A 24,075-nucleotide genomic window follows, 5' to 3' on the forward strand; every position below is an offset into this window, starting at 1 on the left:
CGACCAACCAAGAAACTCTCTTCATCAAGGTATTATGTGTGTAAAACCAATCACTTCATGCAACTGTCAAATCTTCTCTTTTGAAGGCATGTAAGTATTAGGAAAGAATTATATTGATTCATATCTTCTAACCATGAGAATTAAGATGAGAAAAATCCCTGATTAGTTTAAAGAGGTAGAGTTTAGGGAACCTCCCTTAGCATGAATAACTAAATTACACACACACACAAAGGAAAGAAGGGACACAACAGAGAAGTTTGCCTGGAAAGCAATGATTATATACAATTAGGATACTTTAAAAGAAAATGAATAATTGCAGAGGAGGATAGAACTGTGAAGATGTGGAATTTCCCAGCAGATCTTTTCTAAACTCTCCTATAACAAGCAAACTGCTGTGTGGCTTACCATTTTATAGCGCTGAGGAAATTGTTGTTACACAGTGCTGCTTCACCTGTAATTGCAAACATCAGAACAAAAACCAGAGCCCCCAAGAAGAAATGTGTAAAGATATCTTCATGGTGCATGGAGATTATAGTGTTTCATGCTTTTGAACAGGAAAGCATTTTTGGTTTTACATACTATCTAATTTAGGGCAAACATTCTTTAAGTCCAAGGAGCATTATTCACCTTTAGAAATTTCTACTCCAAATAATATAGCACTGCACTTACGTGAGATCATTCTAGAGATTTAAAAATGCTTTGGGAAGACATACAAGTGCCCAGCAAACTTAAAAAAAAAAAAAGCTCCACATCACTAGTCATCAGAGAAATGCAAATTAAAACTACAATGAGATGCCATCTCACACCAGTCAGAATGGCTATTATTATGAAAGTCATAAAATAATAGATGTTGGCAAGGATGCAAAGAAAAGGGAACACTTATACTCTGTTGGTGGGAATGCAAATTAGTTCAACCCCTGTGGAAAACAGAATAGAGATTTCTCAAAGAATTAAAAATAGAATGAACAATCAACCCAGCAATCTCACTACTGGGTATCTACCCAAAGGAAAATAAATCATTCAATCAAAAAGACACCTGTACTCGTGTGCTACTGCAGCACTATTCACAATATCAAAGTAATGTATTCAACACAAGTCCCCATCAACAGCGGATTAGATAGAGAAAATTTGGTACACATATACCATGGAATACTATGCAGCCATAAAAAGAAAAAAATCATGTCCTTTGCAATAACATGGATGCAGCTGGAGGCCATTATCCCAAGTGAATTCATGCACGAACAGAAAATCAAATACCGCATGTTCTCACTTATAACTGGGAGCTAAACGGTGGGCACACAAGGACATAAAGATGGAAACAATAGACCCTGAGGACTCCAAAATGGGGGAAGGAGGGGAGGCAAGGGTCGAAAAACGACCTACTGGCTACTATGTTCACTATTTGGGTTAGGGGTTCGCTTAAAGCTCAGACCCCAGCATCATGCAATATACCCATGTAACAAACCTGCACATGTACCCTCTGAATATAAAATTAAAAACAATAATATATAGTTTGAAATAGCTAGAAGGACGATATTGAAAGTTTCCAACACAAAGAAATGATAAATGTTTTAGATAATGGATATGCTAATTATCCTGATCTGATTACTATACAGTATATGTATTGAAACATCACTATGTAGCCCATAAATATGTACAATTATGTCAAATAAAAACAAAATTAAATTAAAAAGTAAAAAAAAAGATACAAACTCTGCCCTCAAGGAATTTTCAGTCTAGAATTAAGGAGAGGCAGTGACAACAGTGCATGATGAGCTTGAGAGAAGAGCTGGATACTATGAAACATCTAGGAGAAGCACCCAACCCAGCTGCGGCTTCAGAAGCAGGCAATGTCAACAGAGATACAGAGCACACATGAGAATTAACCAGAAAAAAAGAAGAGAATGGAGCAGAAGAAACAGCACAGTGCAAAGGCCAGGAAGCAAGTGTATCTTCCTTCACTTTGCAGCACCAATATAGGAATGATGTTGTAGACACAACGGCAGACAGTCCTTGCTTTCATGGAGGTTGCCTAGTAGAAGAGGCAGAAAAGAAGCACAGTGTGCATACCACTGGGGTCATGTGGGTGGTCACGGATACCCAGAGCTTCTAATCTAGACTTCGGAGAAGATGGGAAGCTTCCTCTCTTCAGCTGAGACACGGAGGATGAGTAAGATTATTCAAGAGAATGGGGCAGATAAAAGACAATTCCAAGAAGCAAGCTCAGAAGAAGAGAGGCCATAGAAGATTCTGTAAATTATGCGGCATTCATTATGGCTACAGCACAGCATTGAAGGAATTGGGAAATATAAAAAAGCTAGGCAAGTTTGAGTCCATTGTAAAGAGCCCTGGAGGGCTAAGGACTTAGAATGAACTTGTACTATTATTTAGAACTGGGACGTAACCTAAGGGATGGGATGTGTAGTGTTGTCATGAAAAGATGATGTCAAATCTTTGCCCCACCATTCTCTACCTGTTTATGATACATAGATTTGGGCAAAACTGTTCATCTATTTTCAGTTTTCTCATCTGTAAACTGGAGATAATGTTAGCATTACTTCTTAAAATTTTTTTTTGGATTAAATAATTAAGTAAAGCCCTTAGCATAGTGCCTGGTATACAGTCATTGGTCAATAAATGTCAGTTCCCTTCCTTCTATAAATAAGTAAAGAAATAAATAATAAAATGCTTTGGAAGCATTAATATGTTATCACCATAAGACTATTTCAAGAGAAATGGTATTATAGTACCTATTATGTAGTATAGAAGAAAAATATGCCAAGGCACAATATAAAACATATTGCTTTCACTTCCTTATTTTAGGAAATTTCAAATAGCAAAATATAAGATGCAGATGGTTGAGTGCTAACCAATATCTGTCTGACTGGAGAAATAAGCTCTTGATGAAGGATATTGACAGCTTCAACCACAGATACGTACTCCCCTCACTAAAAGATGCTGTGGAGGAATCCAAGGGTTTAATCAAAACACATCAGCTCGCCTAAGTTTCTTTCCAATTCCTTAATATGAATGAGTTCTCCAAAATTTGAGAGTGTATCAGTAAAATGACTTTGCAGGGAGCAGGGACAGAGGGCACGGTGAGGAGGTTTCTGGGATACTGGAGGCTGTCTTGCTGTGTTTGTTTCTAAAGTTTTTCATTACATTGAGCAAAGTTCTCAAAACTCCCAAAACCAATAATTTAGTGTTCATTCCTTCAGGCTTTACATCATGTTTTGTAAACAACTCTTTTTTCCTACTAGATTAGAATAAAATCAACCAATATGTATTTATTGAAGATTTTGTAGCATTTTCAGACATCTTGAAAGACCTATCAGATATGTATATGAAATTGAGAGTTAATAGAAATAAAGGGGTTACAAACAGGTGAAGGTCACCTTTTGCAGCATCTAAAATATTTTTTAATCATTTTCAATGGAAACTCTTAAAAGCAGGATTGTACACTTGCCTGTCTTTTCTTGCTGACCCAGGCTCATCACAATGAGCAGCAACAACCGTACTGTACCCCAATCTAGTGATATCTTTTTTTTGTTTTTTTTTTTTAAGCAGAGGTAGCATTTTTATTATCAGACCAAGTTGAATGGAATTCCTGGAACAGATATTTTTGTTGTTATATAGAGATAAAACATCATAAATATTTATACGCTAAATAAACTACATAAAGAAAAAGGTACTTGAGTATACTGAAGTCTAGAAAGGAAAAAATGTTAGAAATATGAGGTGTTGACAGAAACAAAATTATACAGAAATATTTTGAATTATCTGTTTCTCTTTGACAAATGGATGAGGCAGAACACCAAGATGTGGAAGATTTGATAAATATAGTTAATAAGGGTGATCTATTATATGTCTATATATAGATCACTTGAAAGCTTTTAAGAAACTATACTACTAAGTAATTCTTTTATTATTATTATTATTATTATTATTATTATTATTATTATACTTTAGGCTCTATGGTACTTGTGCGCAACGTGCAGGTTAGTTACATATGTATACATGTGCCATGCTGGTGCGCTGCACCCACCAACTTGTCATCTAGCATTAGGTATATCTCCCAATGCTATCCCTCTCCGCTCCCCCCACCCCCCACAAGAGACCCCGAAGTGTGATGTTCTCCTTCCTGTGTCCATGTGTTCTCATTGTTCAATTCCCACCTATGAGTGAGAATATGCGGTGTTTGGTTTTTTGTTCTTGCGATAGTTTACTGAGAATGATGATTTCCAGTTTCATCCATGTCCCTACAAAGGACGTGAACTCATCATTTTTTATGGCTGCATAGTATTCCATGGTGTATATGTGCCACATTTTCTTAATCCAGTCTATCATTGTTGGACATTTGGGTTGGTTCCAAGTCTTTGCTATTGTGAATAATGCCGCAATAAACATACGTGTGCATGTGTCTTTATAGCAGCATGATTTATAGTCCTTTGGGTATATACCCAGTAATGGGATGGCTGGGTCAAATGGAATTTCTAGTTCTAGATCCCTGAGGAATCGCCACACTGACTTCCACAAGGGTTGAACTAGTTTACAGTCCCACCAACAGTGTAAAAGTGTTCCTATTTCTCCACATCCTCTCCAGCACCTGTTGTTTCCTGACTTTTTAATGATTGCCATTCTAACTGGTGTGAGATGGTATCTCATTGTGGTTTTGATTTGCATTTCTCTGATGGCCAGTGATGGTGAGCATTTTTTCATGTGTTTTTTGGCTGCATAAATGTCTTCTTTTGAGAAGTGTCTGTTCATGTCCTTCACCCACTTTTTGATGGGGTTGTTTGTTTTTTTTCTTGTAAATTTGTTGGAGTTCATTGTAGATTCTGGATATTAGCCCTTTGTCAGATGAGTAGGTTGCGAAAATTTTCTCCCATTTTGTAGGTTGCCTGTTCATTCTGATGGTAGTTTCCTTTGCTGTGCAGAAGCTCTTTAGTTTAATGAGATCCCATTTGTCAATTTTGGCTTTTGTTGCCATTGCTTTTGGTGTTTTAGACATGAAGTCCTTGCCCATGCCTATGTCCTGAATGGTATTGCCTAGGTTTTCTTCTAGGGTTTTTATGGTTTTAGATCTAACATTTAAGTCTTTAATCCATCTTCAATTAATTTTTGTGTAAGGTGTAAGGAAGGGATCCAGTTTCAGCTTTCTACATATGGCTAGCCAGTTTTCCCAGCACCATTTATTAAATAGGGAATCCTTTCCCCATTTCTTGTTTTTGTCAGGTTTGTCAAAGATCAGATAGTTGTAGATATGTGGCATTATTTCTGACGGCTCTGTTCTGTTCCATTGATCTATATCTCTGTTTTGGTACCAGTACCATGCTGTTTTGGTGACTGTAGCCTTGTAGTATAGTTTGAAGTCAGGTAGCGTGATGCCTCCAGCTTTGTTCTTTTGGCTTAGGATTGACTTGGCGATGCAGGCTCTTTTTTGGTTCCATATGAACTTTAAAGTAGTTTTTTCCAATTCTGTGAAGAAAGTCATTGGTAACTTGATGGGGATGGCATTGAATCTGTAAATTACCTTGGGAAGGATGGCCATTTTCATGATATTGATTCTTCCTACCCATGAGCATGGAATGTTCTTCCATTTGTTTGTATCCTCTTTTATTTCCTTGAGCAGTGGTTTGTAGTTCTCCTTGAAGAGGTCCTTCACATCCCTTGTAAGTTGGATTCCTAGGTATTTTATTCTCTTTGAAGCAATTGTGAATGGGAGTTCACTCATGATTTGGCTCTCTGTTTGTCTGTTATTGATGTATAAGAATGCTTGTGATTTTTGTACATTGATTTTGTATCCTGAGACTTTGCTGAAGTTGCTTATCAGCTTAAGGAGATTTTGGGCTGAGACAATGGGGTTTTCTAGATATACTATCATGTCATCTGCAAACAGGGACAATTTGACTTCCTCTTTTCCTAATTGAATACCCTTGATTTCCTTCTCTTGCCTAATTGCCCTGGCCAGAACTTCCAACGCTATGTTGAATAGAAGTGGTGAGAGAGGGCATCCCTGTCTTGTGCCAGTTTTCAAAGGGAATGCTTCCAGCTTTTGCCCATTCAGTATGATATTGGCTGTGGGTTGGTCATAAATAGCTCTTATTATTTTGAGATACGTCCCATCAATACCTAATTTATTGAGAGTTTTTAGCATGAAGGGTTGTTGAATTTTGTCAAAGGCCTTTTCTGCATCTATTGAGATAATCATGTGGTTTTTGTCTTTGGTTCTGTTTATATGCTGGATTACATTTATTGATTTGTGTATATTGAACCAGCCTTGCATCCCAGGGATGAAGCCCACTTGATCATGGTGGATAAGCTTTTTGATGTGCTGCTGGATTCTGTTTGCCAGTATTTTATTGAGGATTTTTGCATCAATGTTCATCAAGGATATTGGTCTAAAATTCTCTTTTTTTGTTGTGTCTCTGCCCGGCTTTGGTATCAGGATGATGCTGGCCTCATAAAATGAGTTAGGGAGGATTCCCTCTTTTTCTATTGATTGGAATAGTTTCAGAAGGAATGGTACCAACTCCTCCTTGTACCTCTGGTAGAATTCGGCTGTGAACCCATCTGGTCCTGGACTTTTTTTGGTTGGTAAGCTATTGATTATTGCCACAATTTCAGCTCCTGTTATTGGTCTATTCAGAGATTCAACTTCTTCCTGGTTTAGTCTTGGGAGGGTGTATGTGTTGAGGAATTTATCCATTTCTTGTAGATTTTCTAGTTTATTTGCGTAGAGGTGTTTGTAGTATTCTCTGATGGTAGTTTGTATTTCTGTGGGATCGGTGGTGATATCCCCTTTATCATTTTTTATTGCATCTATTTGATTCTTCTCTCTTTTTTTCTTTATTAATCTTGCTAGCGGTCTATCAATTTTGTTGATCCTTTCAAAAAACCAGCTCCTGGATTCATTGATTTTTTGAAGGGTTTTTTGTGTCTCTATTTCCTTCAGTTCTGCTCTGATTTTAGTTATTTCTTGCCTTCTGCTAGCTTTTGAATGTGTTTGCTCTTGCTTTTCTAGTTCTTTTAATTGTGATGTTAGGGTGTCAATTTTGGATCTTTCCTGCTTTCTCTTGTGGGCATTTAGTGCTATACATTTCCCTCTACACACTGCTTTGAATGCATCCCAAAGATTCTGGTATGTTGTGTCTTGGTTCTCATTGGTTTCAAAGAACATCTTTATTTCTGCCTTCATTTCATTATGTACCCAGTAGTCATTCAGGAGCAGGTTGTTCAGTTTCCACGTAGTTGAGTGGTTCTGAGTGAGATTCTTAATCCTGAGTTCTAGCTTGATTGCACTGTGATCTGAGAGATAGTTTGTTATAATTTCTGTTCTTTTACATTTATTGAGGAGAGCTTTACTTCCAAGTATATGGTCAATTTTGGAATAGGTGTGGTGTGGTGCTGAAAAAAATGTATATTCTGTTGATTTGGGGTGGAGAGTTCTGTAGATGTCTATTAGGTCCGCTTGGTGCAGAGCTGAGTTCAATTCCTGGGTATCCTTGTTGATTTTCTGTTTCGTTGATCTGTCTAATGTTGACAGTGGGGTGTTAAAGTCTCCCATTATTAATGTGTGGGAGTCTACGTCTCTTTGTAGGTCACTCAGGACTTGCTTTATGAATCTGGGTGCTCCTGTATTGGGTGCATATATATTTAGGATAGTTAGCTCTTCTTGTTGAATTAATCCCTTTACCATTATGTAATGGCCTTCTTTGTCTCTTTTGATCTTTGTTGGTTTAAAGTCTGTTTTATCAGAGACTAGGATTGCAACCCCTGCCTTTTTTTGTTTTCCATTTGCTTGGTAGATCTTCCTCCATCCTTTTATTTTGAGCCTATGTGTGTCTCTGCATGTGAGATGGGTTTCCTGAATACAGCACACTGATGGGTCTTGAGTCTTTATCCAATTTGCCAGTCTGTGTCTTTTAATTGGAGCATTTAGTCCATTTACATTTAAAGTTAATATTGTTATGTGTGAATCTGATCCTGTCATTATGATGTTAGCTGGTTATTTTGCTCGTTAGTTGATGCAGTCTCTTCCTAGTCTCGATGGTCTTTACAATTCGGTATGATTTTGCAGTGGCTGGTACCGGTTGTGCCTTTCCATGTTTAGCGCTTCCTTCAGGAGCTCTTTTAGGGCAGGCCTGGTGGTGACAAAATCTCTCAGCATTTGCTTGTCTGTAAAGGATTTTATTTCTCCTTCACTTATGAAGCTTAGTTTGGTAGGATATGAAATTCTGGGTTGAAAATTCTTTTCTTTAAGAATGTTGAATATTGGCCCCCACTCTCTTCTGGCTTGTAGGGTTTCTGCCGAGAGATCTGCTGTTAGTCTGATGGGCTTCCCTTTGATGGTAACCCGACCTTTCTCTCTGGCTGCCCTTAACATTTTTTCCTTCATTTCAACTTTGGTGAATCTGACAATTATGTGTCTTGGAGTTGCTCTTCTCGAGGAGTATCTCTGTGGCGTTCTCTGTATTTCCTGAATCTGAGTGTTGGCCTGTCTTGCTAGATTGGGGAAGTTCTCCTGGATAATATCCTGCAGAGTGTTTTCCAACTTGTTTCCATTCTCCCTGTCACTTTCAGGTACACCAATCAGACGTAGATTTGGTCTTTTCACATAGTCCCACATTTCTTGGAGGCTTTGCTCGTTTCTTTTTATTCTTTTTTCTCTAAACTTCCCTTCTCGCTTCATTTCATTCATTTCATCTTCCAGGGCTGACACCCTTTCTTCCATTTGATCGCATCGGCTCCTGAGGCTTCTGCATTCTTCACGTAGTTCTCGAGCCTTGGTTTTCAGCTCCATCAGCTCCTTTAAGCACTTCTCTGTATTGGTTATTCTAGTTATACATTCTTCTAAATTTTTTTCAAAGTTTTCAACTTCTTTGCCTTTGGTTTGAATATCCTCCCGTAGCTCGGAGTAATTTGATCGTCTGAAGCCTTCTTCTCTCAGCTCGTCAAAGTCATTCTCTGTCCAGCTTTGTTCCGTTGCTGGTGAGGAACTGCGTTCCTTTGGAGGAGGAGACGTGCTCTGCTTTTTAGAGTTTCCAGTTTTTCTGCTCTGTTTTTTCCCCATCTTTGTGGTTTTATCTACTTTTGGTCTTTGATGATGGTGATGTACAGATGGGTTTTTGGTGTGGATGTCCTTTCTGTTAGTTTTCCTTCTAACAGACAGGACCCTCAGCTGCAGGTCTGTTGGAGTACCTGGCTGGCCGTGTGAGGTGTCAGTCTGCCCCTGCTGGGGGGTGCCTCCCAGTTAGGCTGCTCGGGGGTCAGGGGTCAGGGACCCACTTGAGGAGGCAGTCAGCCCGTTCTCAGATCTCCAGCTGCGTGCTGGGAGAACCACTGCTCTCCTCAAAGCTGTCAGACAGGGACATTTAAGTCTGCACAGGTTACTGCTGTCTTTTTGTTCGTCTGTGCCCTGCCCCCAGAGGTGGAGCCTACAGAGGCAGGCAGGCCTCCTTGAGTTGTGGTGGGCTCCACCCAGTTCAAGCTTCCAGGCTGCTTTGTTTACCTAAGCGAGCCTGGGCAATGGCGGGCGCCCCTCCCCCAGCCTCGCTGCCGACTTGCTGTTTGATCTCAGACTGCTGTGCTAGCAATCAGCGAGACTCCATGGGCGTAGGACCCTCTGAGCCAGGTGCGGGCTATACTCTCCTGGGGCACCGTTTCCTAAGCCCGTCGGAAAAACACAGTTTTCGGGTGGGAGTGGCCCGATTTTCCAGGTGCCGTTTGTCACCCCTGGAAAGGGAACTCCCTGACCCCTTGCGCTTCCCGAGTGAGGCAATGCCTCGCCCCTGCTTCGGCTGGCGCACGGTGCACTCACCCACTGACCTGCGCCCACTGTCTGGCACTCCCTGGTGAGATGAACACGGTACCTCAGATGGAAATGCAGAAATCACCCGTCTTCTGCGTCGCTCGCGCTGGGAGCTGTAGACCGGAGCTGTTCCTATTCGGCTATCTTGGCTCCTCCCCTCCTAGTGACATCTTTAGGGACTACTTAGTGGAGTGTGCTACTGAAAGGCACTAAGTGCTATGGGGCACTGAGAGAAGCACATAGAAAGTATGATGAGTGCACAGGAGAGAGTGATCGGTGCTACTGAGAAAAGGGAGGTCAGAAGAAGCTTCATGGAGGAGGAGTCTGAGCTGAATCTTTTTTTTTTTTTTTTCTTTGAGACGGAGTCTTGCTCTGTCGCCCAGTGACGTGATCTCGGCTCACTGCAAGCTCCGCCTCCCGGGTTCACGCCACTCTCCTGCCTCAGCCTCCCGAGTAGCTGGGACTACAGGCACCTGCCACCACGCCTGGCTAATTTTTTTTTTGTATTTTTAGTAGAGACGGGGTTTCACCGTGTTAGCCAGGATGCTCTCAATCTCTTGACCTCATGTTCCACCCGCCTCAGCCTCCCAAATGGCTGGAATTACAGGCTTGAGCCACCGCGCCCGGCCCTGAGCTGAATCTTGAAATGTGAGTAGATGTTTGTTAGATAAACCAGGAAAGGGCACTTCAGGCCATCGTGGATGACCTGATGCACTTCTCAGGTCCCTCTTCAAAACTGAAGGATTAATTCCTCTAGCTGCTGGGGGCTCTGTTGACAGACAGCCCTCCGCTGCCCACCTTCTTCATGAGCTGAAGAGATCTCACAGCCGAAGAGATTGTTCAACCAAGGTCACGCCCTTTCCTTTCCCGGGAAAGCCCACATTCAATGACTGGTTGATGTAGGGGCTGTAAAGGCCCAGTTCTTCACCCCAACTTGGGCAAGTCAGAAGGTTCATTCCAAGTTTAGATCTCCTGGTTGGTTTCCTAAGGCCTTTGTTAGACACATCACAGCCCAACTTCCCCCTCTGCTCAGTTTTGATTTCTTTTCTACCCACGCCAACAATGCTCCCTAATAAACCTCCTGCATGCTAATTCCCACCTAGATATCAGCTTCCTGAGGAGCCTAACCTGGAAGACTTGATACCAGAAGGGGTGCATGAAAGCAGATGCTAGCTAAGATAGGATTTTGGAGTCAGACTACATGTTGCCAGAGTGGCAAGGACACCGTTATTCCTGGTAGGTAGAACATAGATAGTGCCTGGCCCAAGGCAGTTATGCAATTGTAAAGACTTGCACTGGTGTTGAACAGAGATAGGATACAAGTGAAAGGGAATGTACTAGTAAGTGTAACATGTCAAATGTTAGAGAAATGTGAGAGAAACTGTAACTTAAAGGACAATTATGTTGTATTGTATAAAGGCTGCTGCTAAACACAACTGATCAGGAAAGGCTGAGAGAGGAAGTGTGAAACCAGAGGACTGGACTGGGAGCACCATGAAGAGGTTTTCATTTCCTGAAACCAGAGGACAGAGAAAGCTGAGGGCTAGGACCAGTACTTCATCATAAGATTAGCAGTGACATCAGGTTCTGGACATAATAGAGTAATAAAACAGGGTTTATCCTCTAGCCTAAAAATCTATACAAAACATACAAAAGTAATTTTTTAAACTTGGGCATAAGGAAATAAAAAGGAAAATTAGAAAGTATTTTGAACAGAGTTAAAAATTACAAGGAGGCTGAGGCAGGAGAATGGCGTGAACCCGGGGGGCAGAGCTTGCAGTGAGCTGAGATCGCGCCACTGCACTCCAGCCTGGGCGACACAGCAAGACTCCATCTCAAAAAAAAAAAAAAAAAAAATTACACAGAAAAGCAACATATCAAAATTTGCAGGATACAGCTAAAACATTACTTAGAGGTAAATTTATAGCATTAAATACTTATAGTAGGAATAAAGAAAGGTCTCAAATATTGGCTTCCATTTTAAGGATCTAGAAAAAGAACAAATTAAACCCAAAATAAGCAGAAGAAAGTAAATAATGAAGATTATAACAGAAATCAATGAAATGAAAAGCAGAAAAAAATAGAGAAAAATTAAAAAAAATTAAAGCTGGCTCTTTAAGAAAATAAAATTGGTAAACTTTCAGTCAGACTTATCAGCAAAAAAGAGAGAAGACACAAACTGCCAATATTAGGAGTGAGAGAGGTGACATCATATGTATTCTACAGATATTAAAATGATAAAAAAAGTAACTTTATGCCAATAAATTCAAGAACGTCAATTAAACGGGTGAATCCCTTAAAAGACACAAATTACAAAAGCTCACTCAAGAGTATATAGATGAGCTGAACAGCCCTATATCTACTGGATATGTAGTTAAAAACCTTTCTTTCCACAAATAAAACTATGGCACAGATGTCTCCTTTGATTAATTCTACCAAAAACTTAAGGGAAAATAATACCCCATATACACGAACTCTTGTAGAAAATTTAAGGGAAATAATACTTCCCATTATATTCTATAAGGTCAGAATTACAACCAATCAATGCATTACAAGAAAAGAAAACTACAGATCCATGTACCTCATGAACACATATGTAAAAATCCTAAGCAAAAAATTTAGCAAATCAAATCCAACAATATAATAAAAAGATTATACATTATAACTTAGGGGGGTGGTTATCCAATGTATACAAGGTTGATATAATGCTCAGAAATCCAAGTAACATACAATATTAATAAACTAACAAAGTGATAATGTCAGTAGATGCAAAACAGCAGTTGACAAAATCCACCATCCATTCCCGATTTTAAAAAGACAACAACTCGGAAAACCAGAAATAAAAAGGAACTCAACTTGATAACGAGCATCCACAAAACACCTATAATCAACATTATATCGAGCAGAGAAAGACTTTTCCCCTAAGAATCAGAAAAAAAGGCCAGGAAATCTGTTGTCACCACTTCATCATTATACTGAAGGTTCTATTAACAGGCAAGGAAAAAGAAGGCATCCAGGTAGTAGAGAAGTAGAATTATTTCTATTTGCAGATGATATGACTGTCTACAGAGAATATCAAATGGAATTCACATAAAAAGCTACTTGAATAAGAAAGTTTGAAAAGATTGCAGAATATAAGATCTATATGAAAAAATCAAGTATACTTCTATATACTAACCACTCATAATGGCATCAAAAATATGAAGTACTTAGAGATAAATCAGAAAAATATGTGCAAAGTCTGTCCATTGAAAACTTCAAAAATATTGTAGACATTTTGTAAGATCTAAAGAAATGGAGATATATCCCTTGTTTTTGGGTCAGAAGATTCAATATTGTTAAGATACTCATTCTCCCCAAATGGAGCTACAGATTTAACACAATTCAGGTCAAAATCCCAGCAGACTTCTTTTTGTACAAATTGACAAAATACTACTGAAATTCATATAGAAATGTAAAGGATCTGAATACAACTTGAAAAGATTAAAAAATTTAGAGGAAAAACACTACTGGATTTCAAGGCTACTTATTACAAAGCTCCAGTAATCAAGAGAGTGTGAAATTGGCACAGAGGAAGACAAATAAATCAATGAATCAGAAAAGAAAGTCGAGAACACACATACACATGCCACTGGTTTATCCAAAGGTTCAATTCAGTGGAGACAGCATAGTCCTCAACAAGTGGGGCTGGTACTACTGGATTTCCATATTAAAAAAAAAAAAAACACACAACAACAATTTAATCTACATCTCACATCATATACAAAAATAGAGTCAAAGGAATGATGGAATAGTGTAAAACCAAAAATTATAAAATTTCTAGGAAAAAAAGAGAAAAATCTATGTAAACTTAGCAAAGATTTCTTGGATATGACACCAAAAGCAAGATCTATAAAATAATAAATTAAACCTCAAAATTTAAAACTTCTCTTTCAAAATAATTGAGAAGGAAAATATAAGCCATAGATGGGGAGAAAATATTTGCAAATCATATATCTGATGACCTATATCCAGACTATATAGAAGACTCTTAAAACTCAATGATAAGAAAACAAATCAATGTATAAAATGGGCAAAACATCTGAAGACATTTCACCAAAGAAGATCTATAGATGACAAATGTGTCACGGTAATACAAAATGCATTCAATAGTATAAAATTTAAAAATAAAGACACTACATCTTTTCTAAATCACAATACACACCAGATTAAATGCACAGAGAGGAACTAATTCATTTTCCTCTCGCCACCATCCCCAGGCTCAATATTGGTCCTCCTGAGTGGACATGAACACCAAAAATAGTGGTCTCTTCAACTTTACATGAGAATTTGCACCATGACCTTTCTTTTTCTCACTAAACTGTCTCTTACTCCTAAGAGACAATACAGCAAACGTATACAAGAGTGCAGGCCCTGCTTACCATCCCAGATATACCACTTACTGTGTGGCACTGCGCACGCTGCTTAACCTCTTTGTGCTCCAGATTCCTCATCTGCAAAATGGAGATGGTGATACTAGTGTCTACCTCAAAAGATTTTTTGTGAGAATTCAATGAGTATACACACAGAGAAACTTTCAGAACACTGACTAGAAGGCAATAAGCAGCTCAATAAGTGTGAGTGAGCTATTATTATCATCCTTTCTCAGGAGCCCAAATTTCTCCTTTAGTTGTAGGAAGTTGAGAATTCTGGAAAGAGCAGCGAAAGCCGGGAAGCTCGTATCCTAGGTTCAACGTCTCTCCTGACTGACGGGATGTGACATTGGCTGATCAATGTTCCCCTCCTCATCTCTAAAATGAACAGGTACACTAGATGAACTCTCGAGCACGGTCTCTCTAAAACCTGTACTAATGACATCCCTGCGTCTTTTTTTGGAAAATACAGGAAAGGCAGCGGAAAAAAGGGCACACAGGAGCAGTCAGGAGATGTTAGCAAGAGGCAGAAGGCCATTTATTGGGAAGCACAGGGGAGAGAGAACATGTAAAAAGGGTTTGTGGCACAGCAAAAGAGGACCACTCTCTCCACCCACATCTTTAAAATCTGTCCACTTCGCCTCAGTCCTGTGGGAGGCAGTGCGGTGTAATGCAGGACGCAGAGGAAATCTTCGTGGGTTCTGTTCCCAGCCCTGATAGTTAGTGTGTGATTTACTCTCTGTGCCTCACCTAAGAAATGGAGATGTCAGTAATCCTTCCCTGCCTTAAAAGGCTGCTGGGAAGATCAAACAGGAGAATGCAGGTGAAGCATGTTAACCAAGCCTGGCACATCAGAGCTACTCATTGGAGGAGTGCTTGTCATCTGTCCTGCTGCCACGACCTCAGTTCAGCCTACTATCTTCCACTCGAACTCCTACAGGGCCAAGCCATGCCCGTGAACAAAACCTTTTGGTTTCCCTGTGGCTCTTTTGATAAATTTCTAAATCCTAAGTACAAAACCTGTATGAACGGATCCCTGCCTATCTGTCAGGTCTTCCTTATCTCTTTGCTCTCCACTCCTTCTTTCTGTCTCACACCAGTTCCTGTCAGTGACAATTAGCCACCAGGAAGCCCTGCTCTTTCTCACTTCTGGGCAATTCACTGTGCTTTCCTGTTTCCTTTCCAGACAGCACTGCTTCCTCAGAGAAGCCTCCACCCACCTTGGGGTTAGGTCCCCTGCCCACACCCTCAGGGCACAGGCACCCCTCTCTCTCCTGGCTGTAACTACTATACTTGTGTTTGTCTTCTCCCTCCCTAGGAGGGTAGGTCCACATCTGCCTTCTTCCTCACTGTATCCTGCATTCAATACCTGATTCAAGGTAGACACTCCGATGCAAGTCTGACAAGTTAATGATTTAACAAATGAAAGTGGGCACGACTCAGAGAAAGAGGGCAAAGGAAAACTCACGACATAAAAAAGCTAATGAGAAGAAGAAGAAAAAAAAAACCCCCAACTAGGGTGAGACCAGGGGATGGGGAAACAGCCCTGAGAAAAGAGGAAGAAATATCAGTAGCTGATTTAGGAAAGGAGTTTCAACATTTACAAATCATTCCCCCCCGACCCCCACCTCTCCCGCAGGCTGTCAGGTCTTCCAGGGCAGAAAGCCCATCATCTGGAGCAGTCTCTTGATTTTAAAAAAGTTAATTATGACATTTTTACAATGATAAGTGATCAATTAGGTAGAGCTGTACAAAACTGCCATATGGGGAGCTCAAAAACGTTGTCGATATCAAAATGGTTCATACAATATAAATAACCTACCCGCATCACCTTGCAGTTTGTTAGTATATTTTTAAAGAAACGTTTACGGCCGGGCGCAGTGGCTCACGCCTGTAATCCCAGCACTTTGGGAGGCCGAGGCAGGCGGATCACCTGAGGTCAGGAGTTCGAGACCAGCCTGGCCAACATGGCGAAATCCCGTCTCTACTAAGAATACAAAAATTAGCCAGGCGTGGTGGCGCACGCTTGTAATCCCAGCTACTCAGGAGGCTGAGGCAGGAGAATTGCTTGAACCCGGGAGGCGGAGGCTGCAGTGAGCCGAGATCTCGCCGCTGCACTCCAGCCTGGGCGACAGAGCAAGACTCTGTCTCAAAAAAACAAACAAACAAAAACACGTTTATAACACTTACTGTGTCTAAAACAGTACTATGATTGCCTTTATTTTGGAGATGAAGAAGCTGAGGCCCAAGGGGTGAAGTCACTCGCTCAGAGTCGCAGGAAGAGGGAGGACTTCAACCCTGGCTCCAGAGTCGGGACCCTCCACCATTAGGCTACACTGCCTTCCGGAATGAGTCCGAAGATTGCGGCTTGGAGACAGTGACTGGCCCACGTTCACAGCCAGTAAGGAGCCACTTGGCCGGAACCCGGTGTGTCTGGCGCCAAAACCCCTGCGTCTTCCCGGACCCCTTTCCTGGAGTCCAGTGCCTTTCTGCGTCTTCCTCCCCTTCCCACGGCCCCGCCCATTTTACAGATTAGGAACCCGAGCTGGAAAAGGCCAGGCTGTCCGGCCAGTCTGCAGAGGACCTGGTGCAACCGGGGCTGCGGGGCGGAGGGCCGGGTGGGGTTGGGGTTCGCCCAGGCGCTGGGGAACCGGCAGCGCAGGGCGGGAGCGGGCGGCAAGTATCCCACGAGACCCGGGACGACTTCCACAAGGGGAACAATCGAGGACGGAAGGTGGAGGGGTGCTTACTCCAGCCCATGGCGCCTCTCCAGTTCGCTGGCCCCGCAAGCCGGACCCGGACTTCGAAGGACGCTTTTCACCCTTCACCTCAGCACCTCAGCGCGTCCCCATCGGAATTCGGGAGCCATGGCAACGGGGACTCTACGGCGGCCGCGCGGGGCCAAAACACGCCGCGTTTCCTGAGCTCCGCGGAGCAAGCAGAGGAGACCGCAGTGAAGGGGCTCAGCAGACAGGGGTTCCCCAACCCAAACCCAGTCTTCGTCCTCGTCGCACCTCCGACTTGCCACAGACTGCTTCCCTCTCCCCGAATCAATGGTTTAGACTGAACAAAGTATCAGGACGCTTCTCTTTTCTGTGCCTTCCAGGCTTGCCTTCCAGACCGCCTTTGACTTTTTCCTTTTTGTGTTTGATTTACAGCTTCCAGAGCCAAGAGATCTGGATTTGGCCCCCCACTCTACCAGCGGCGTGACCTTACTCTTCCTTCTCCTCAGTTTCCACATCTGTAAGGTGAGAAATAGCCTAAGAGGATCACTGTGAAACTTTAAGTAGATAATTTGAGTGAATGAAAGACACTATAAAAACAACAGGCTCACTATAAAGGTTCGTTGTCGTTGTCATATTCCAGCTTTTTAAAGTCACTCCCCAACACCCATTTCTGGCTAACAAGCTTTCCAAAAACGCCACCCATTACTCCCTCCATCAATTTCCCTATTCTCCACTATCTTAATTGTAAAATGTAGGAAGTATATCTCCTACAGCCCCACACTCCCCTCACGTTTCCCCAGACCCTTCTCCAAAAGTGTGCAACGCGCCTTCTTCCATTCTAAACTAGGAAGCACATCAGCAAGCTCATTCATCCTCAGATCTTAGTGTTAGCACTTTAATGCATTAGCTTCCCAAGAATTTTTAAAAGGTACCATTATTGTGAAAGTAATTATTACTCTTTACTCCATTTGCAGAAAAAGGAGGGGGGCAATATGTAAAAGATAAAATCTTCTCCCATCCCAGTCGTTGTAAACAGTATGGAGTGCGTGCTTCTTATCTTGATGTGTGTATTATGTTTGCATTTTAAAAGAAGATTCCTAGAGCAATGCTGAGTGCAAAGAAATTAATTTTTCTAGCAAATAGCGATTAAGCATTTACAGCTGGCAATTATTAGAGTTTGGCAGGTAGAGACAAGGTCATGAACTTGGACAGAGAGGCAGGAAAGTCTAACACAGTGAGGTGATGGAGGGAAGCAGACACATCAGTTTGACAATAAAGAGAGCTTAGAAGGGATCTTCGAACAGTAAGAATGAGAGATTAGATCGGGGGTAATGGGGGCCTTAAATGCCAAGCCAAAGGAATTGAACTGGAAGAGTGGGATTTCAGGCACTATTTCCCTGAGTATTTGGATTTCCAAGGGGTGAAATATTTGGATTTCCAAGGAGGCCTCCCAAAAGGCACTCAAACTATAAACTTACCTGACATCCACTATTATTTTTCTGAAAGCAGGTTAGTGTGAGGTGAACAGTATTAGCTCTGGCATTGGAAACATAGATTAAATACACAGATTTATTACTGTGTGGCATCAGACAGATGACTTCACCTTTGAAAGCTGAAACTTCTCTGTTTCCACATGATGATGACAATATGGGTAAACATCTATGGTCATGCCACTGACACGCTGACACTGACACGTGACACTGAGTGCTGATGTCTGATTACTCACAAAGGAGATGAAATGCTATGAGCAGCAGGCAAGTTTAGCAAATTCGCCTGTGCTTGAATTGTGCATTTTAACAACAAGGGGTTCATCAAGGCTGAAAAGGATCTAGCTTCTAGAAGGAAGCTGCTACTGGGTAGAAAGATTAGTTTCTAAGCTGACAGAGGCATAAGGTCAGGCCTATTATAAAGGATCTCAGCTTGCAGTGAACTAGGATTGCACCATTGCTCTCTAGCCTAGGTGACACAAAGAAACTATGTCTCTTAATAAAAATTAAAAAAAATTAATAAAAGTAGAGGATCTCAGCCTCTGGATCAGGAGACAAAGGGAGCCACTCCAGAACCGTAGAAAGTTCTCAAGAGCAATTGCAACCCAGGTATTTGACATGTTGGCTCTAAGCTTCTCTCCTCACTCTCAGACCTACTCACTGTTGACCTAAAAAAAGAAACTGAGGTAAAATTAATATATATAGTCCCAGCTACTTGGGAGGCTGAGATGGGAGTACTTGAGTACTTGAGCCCAGGAGTTCAAGGCTGCAGTGAGCCATGATCACTGCACTCCATCCTGGGTGACATAGCGAGACTCTGTGTCTAAAAAAAAAAATCGGGGTGCTGGTGCGTTGGGTGCCTGATGAGAGCCTGGTCTCCACTTCCAAGATGGTGCCTCATTGCTGCATTCTTCTGAGGAAAGGAGCCCTCTGTCCTCACATGACAGAAGGGATAGAAAAGGTGAAAAGGGGTGAACTCCATTTGGCAAGCCCTTTTATAAGGGCATCTAATCCTATTCATGAGGGTGGAGCCCCTATGACTCAATCACCTCCTTAAGGCCATGCCTCTTAATACTGCTACATTGAGGATTAAATTTCAACGTGAATTTTGGAGGGGACAAAAACATTCAAACTACAGCAGCCCCTTTGACAACTAGAGAGTTCAAGAGTAAGATTGAGAGTTTAAGAGTGATGAGAAAGAAAATAAACTTTCTATCTGAGGAATGGGAGCCCCCTTTAAATTATCAGGCCCAGAGAGGCACTGAAATGTGACAGCAGTCAAGTTCCAGTCCCCCATCCCCTTAAGCTAAGTAATTGTTTCAAAGCTGCCTGCCGTGTGGTCTCTAGACTGTGTGTTGCCACCAATGGCTATAAATTAACTTAACAATGCTGTACACTGGACATCATAACTCATTCCCTATAGTTTAACAACGTACAACCAATAACTAATCAATGTTATTTCTGTAAACCAGTGAGAATTCCTAACAAGCAACTTTCGTAGTCACCCCTCTCCTGATTTGTCCTTTTTTCTTTAAAACTGGAACCTCAACTTTGTTCTCCAGAGCACTTCCCAGTGTTTCCCAGGTTTCAGTCCTCAACCTTGGGACTATGTGTGTGCACCATCATGCCTGGCTAATATTTTTTTAGATTTTTTTGTAGAGATAAGGTCTCACTATGTTGCCCAGGCTGGTCTTGAACTCCTGGCCTCAAGAGATCCTCCTGCCTGGGCATCCTAAAGTGCTGAGATTACAGGTGTGAGCTACTGCAACTGGTGCCTAGTGCCCTTATATTGAACTTCCAATATTGGACTTTTATCAAGAATAAGAATAAATTTTCATAAGAATAAATTTATAATTTATTAATATTTATAAGAATTTATAAGAATAAAAATAAATTTTTATTCTTGATAAATGACTTAGTCTTAGATATTTCATTATAGAAGTACCAACAGACTAGGACATGTGTCTTGGATTTTTCCTGTGAAATTTTATATTTGTGGGACTCAAGTATTCTGTTCATTCATTCATAAGTGAATAAACAATTGGGCTGTCATTCTACTGGAGAAAAGTCTCTAAGATATTTTTAAGCACTGTGTGCTCAACACTGCCCATGTACTTTGAAATTACTAACTCAATTCTCACAGTAACCCTCAAGTAGGTCATATTGTCATGAACATATTACAGATTAGGAAACTGAAGCCCAGTGATATTATTTTACTAAAGCATAGTGAATCAGAATTTTGTGCCTAAACCTTAATTCTATACTGCATCATTTTCTTAGACTGAGAGCTACTCGGGGGCAGAGAGGGAATTTTGTTGTTGTTGTTTGTTTGTTTCCATCCCTGAATCCTAGCTCTCAGCAAAATTCCTGACACTTATTGGATGCTCAATACATATTTGTTGAATGATTGAATGGAGGAGTCAGTGAGCCAATTTCTTCAAGAGCTTGGCTGTCTTGGGTGTAAGGCCTACATCTTGTCACTTCAGTAAGATCACCAACCACAGAGGTGTCCCTGTTGTAAAGGGATCTAGCAGGCTTACCAGGAAGGGTGCCTCATTCTCTGGTTATTGGACAGTTCTTTTTCTTGGGACCTTTTCAGCAAAATCTAGGATAACATCTGGTTCCGGGGCAAGGTCTTGACAGATTGTCCTGACACTCTGGTGGAGCAGTGTTTGGCTCTGTGTCACCACCCAATTCTCATCTTGTAATGCCCATAATTCCCACGTGTTGTGGGAGGGACCTGGTGGGAGGTAATTAAACCATGGGGTGAGTCTTTCCCTTGCTGTTCTCATGATAGATAATGGATCTCACAAGATCAGATGGTTTTAAAAGTGGGAGTTTCTCTGCACAAGCTTTTCTCTTTGCCTGCTGACATCCACGTAAGACGTGACTTGCTCTTCCTTGCCTTCTGCCATGATTGTGAGGCCTCCCCAGCCACGTGGAGCTGTAAGTCCAGTTAAACCTCTCTCTTTTGCACATTGCCCAGTCTCAGGTATGTCTTTATCAGCAGCATGAAAACAGACTAATACAAGCAGAGAAAAGCTTTGGATGATAAAGCAGGGAAATCAGCAATATCTTCTTTGCAGTTTGTCATGGGCCAGGCTGGGCTGGTTGTGATGTGTCCTTCCTCAACCCAACACCACAGTCACTGTGTTTCTTAGAAACAGAGGACCCAGGGGGTATGAAGGACATGTGTACAATGTGCTGTGATTGTCACAGTCCACTGACAGGGAGGACAATTGGGAAATCACGATGTGACAGCTCTAAGTAAAGTCAAGTTCGTTTCACTCAAAGTGAATGAAAGAGTTTAAAGAGTTGTGGTGTGTGTCTGTTTATGCAAATTGTTGTTCCAAATAGACTTATTTCTTTGGCTGCTGGAACTATAACAAGATGAGCTATGCTTCCTGAAAAAACAGGTGTGACATATTGTGTATACAAGTAGAAAAAATAAATCTTAAAGAGAGTGTTTTTTTTTTTTTTTTTTTTTATTCCAGTAACAGCAAAATAGTTCTCCTACTTCTTTTATGCTGGCTAAATTCTAGGGACATTTGCCTAGAAAGCAATTTAGTTCTTCTTATTTTCATTTTAACTTATATAATTTTGTATTTTTTTATGATGTGTAACCAATATTGTGACTAGAATTCCACCATACTTTGCATTTATTTTTCTTCATAAAAGTTTCTACATTGCAACTTTATGAAAGGTAAACCAAGCTGCCAAGTTTACCAGCACCACTACAAGTCTCAGTTCCTTCCTTTCATTGTCCTATTCCCTTATCCCTTTTTCCTTACCCCTTTCCCCCTCCTCTCTTCCCTTCCTTCCTTTCTTTTTTTCCCTCCCTTCTTTCCTTCTCTCCTTGGTTCATTTCTTCCCTGCTTCCTTCTTTATTTCCATCAGCATGTATTTATTGAGTACCTTCCATATACCAGGCACCTTGAGGACTAATTCACACATTACATGTAAAACCCTTAGAAGAGTATTTGACATGTAGAAAGTACTCAGTATGAGCTATTAGGTTGGTGCAAAAGTAATTGCGGTTTTTGCCATTTAAAAGTAATGGCAAAAACCGCAATTACTTTTGTACCCAATAACTATTCCTTTTTTTTTTTTTTTGAGACAGAATTTCACTCTTGTTGCCCAGGCTGGAGTATAATGGTGCGATCTCGGCTCACTGGAACCTCCACTTTCCTGCCTCAGCCTCCCAAGTAGCTGGGATTACAGGCATGCACGACCACACCTGGCTAATTTTGTATTTTTAGTAGATATGGGGTTTCTCCATGTTGGTTAGGCTGGTCTTGAACTCCTGACCTCAGGTTATCCACCTTCCTTGGTCTCCCAAAGTGCTGGGATTACAGGCGTGAGCCACCACACCCAGCCAACTATTCCTTTTTTTTTTTTTTTTTTGAAAACAAAGCAATCCATAGATGGTTACCCTAAAAAGTGGGTACAATTACTGTCTCCGTCTTACAGATAAAGAAATTCAGTCTGCTTTCTACCAACCTAGTGAAAAAGATCTGAAAAAATCAAACTTAACTGTGTCGCTTGTGACAGAGAAGACTAGAGGAAGGCAGCATTACTTAAGTTGATCTGTTGCATCCAACATAAGAGATAACTTCTTTTTCCATCTGGAAGGGAAGTGGAATATGAAGAAAGCACTGGAAAATTCCAGTGCTTTCTTTACCCATATCTATAGGTATAAATTTGTGTTGTTGGATATGAATTCTCCAAACATCAGACATTCTAGTAATCAAATGGAAGTATAAAAGCATGTCTCAAAATCGAAGATGAAATTAATTTTAAATGATTGTCTTAATTTATTTGTGCAAACTTCTGTCCATCTCCATTAGTTTAAGAAAGGCAAGAGTTGATGTTTTAGTTAGGACTTTACTGATTTGAATATACTCAGAAGAGAGTAACTGGGATATCCTACTCCACCACGGAGGGCTCAAGTATAGGAGTCTCAAGCAAGTTGCTTACCCTCATTGTTTTTCAGTTTCCTCATCTATAAAATGGGAAACACTAAAGTGCTTACCTGATTGTATTTTACCAAGATTTAAAGGAATGGTGTGTAAAATGTTTGCCCATAGTAAGTGCTTGATACATCTCAGTTTGAGACGTGAAGGTTTTAAAACATGATGACAAATTATTATACATTCTTTTCAATTGAAAGATGGTGCGTGTTCCCCTTCCCTTGAATCTGGATGTGCTTCGGACCACTTTGACCAATAGAGTACAAGAGAAGAAACACTAAGTCATCTGCCAAACTAGTTCATACGAATCCTTGCAGCTTCCACTTTGATGAACTCTGGTTCTTGGACCCCTGAGCCTCCATGTAAAAGTCTAACCACCCTGAGGCCACCGTGCTGGAGAAGCCAATGTAGATGCCCCCTCCATCCCAGCCCCAGCGTTTCAGCCCTTCCTGCCAAGGCACCAGACACATCAGTGATGCAGTCTTGGACTCTCTGAGCCATTTCATCCATCAGCTGAATATCACTGAATGACTGACCACTGTCAATGCCACAAGGAACAGAAAAATCATCCAGCTGATCCCTGCTAGAATTTCTGACCCACAGAGTCATGAGATATAGTCAAATATCTGTTTTAAATATGGGACTAATTTTAATACACTGACTTGGGAA

The 24,075-nt window shown here is 41.1% G+C and overlaps 1 protein-coding gene across 4 annotated transcripts in view; it reads right to left on the reverse strand.

Annotated features, from left to right (window-relative positions):
• The window catches only part of DNAAF11 (dynein axonemal assembly factor 11), a 110,673-nt gene extending 93,566 nt beyond the window's left edge, over positions 1 to 17,107 (reverse strand). For 3 of the 4 annotated variants that reach the window (XM_054497794.1, XM_054497793.1, XM_054497792.1), the window contains exon 1: positions 16,974 to 17,091. In XM_054497794.1, coding sequence (XP_054353769.1) covers positions 16,974 to 16,983 — 10 coding nt within the window. In that variant the 5' untranslated portion in view covers positions 16,984 to 17,091. Of the gene's footprint in view, positions 1 to 16,973 lie in introns of all 4 variants that reach the window. The other variant, XM_054497791.2, reaches the window with a different exon arrangement.
• Between the last annotated feature and the right edge of the window lie 6,968 nt (positions 17,108 to 24,075).

The sequence above is a fragment of the Pongo pygmaeus genome, chromosome 7, assembly GCF_028885625.2.
Source record: "Pongo pygmaeus isolate AG05252 chromosome 7, NHGRI_mPonPyg2-v2.0_pri, whole genome shotgun sequence".
NCBI lineage: Eukaryota > Metazoa > Chordata > Mammalia > Primates > Hominidae > Pongo > Pongo pygmaeus.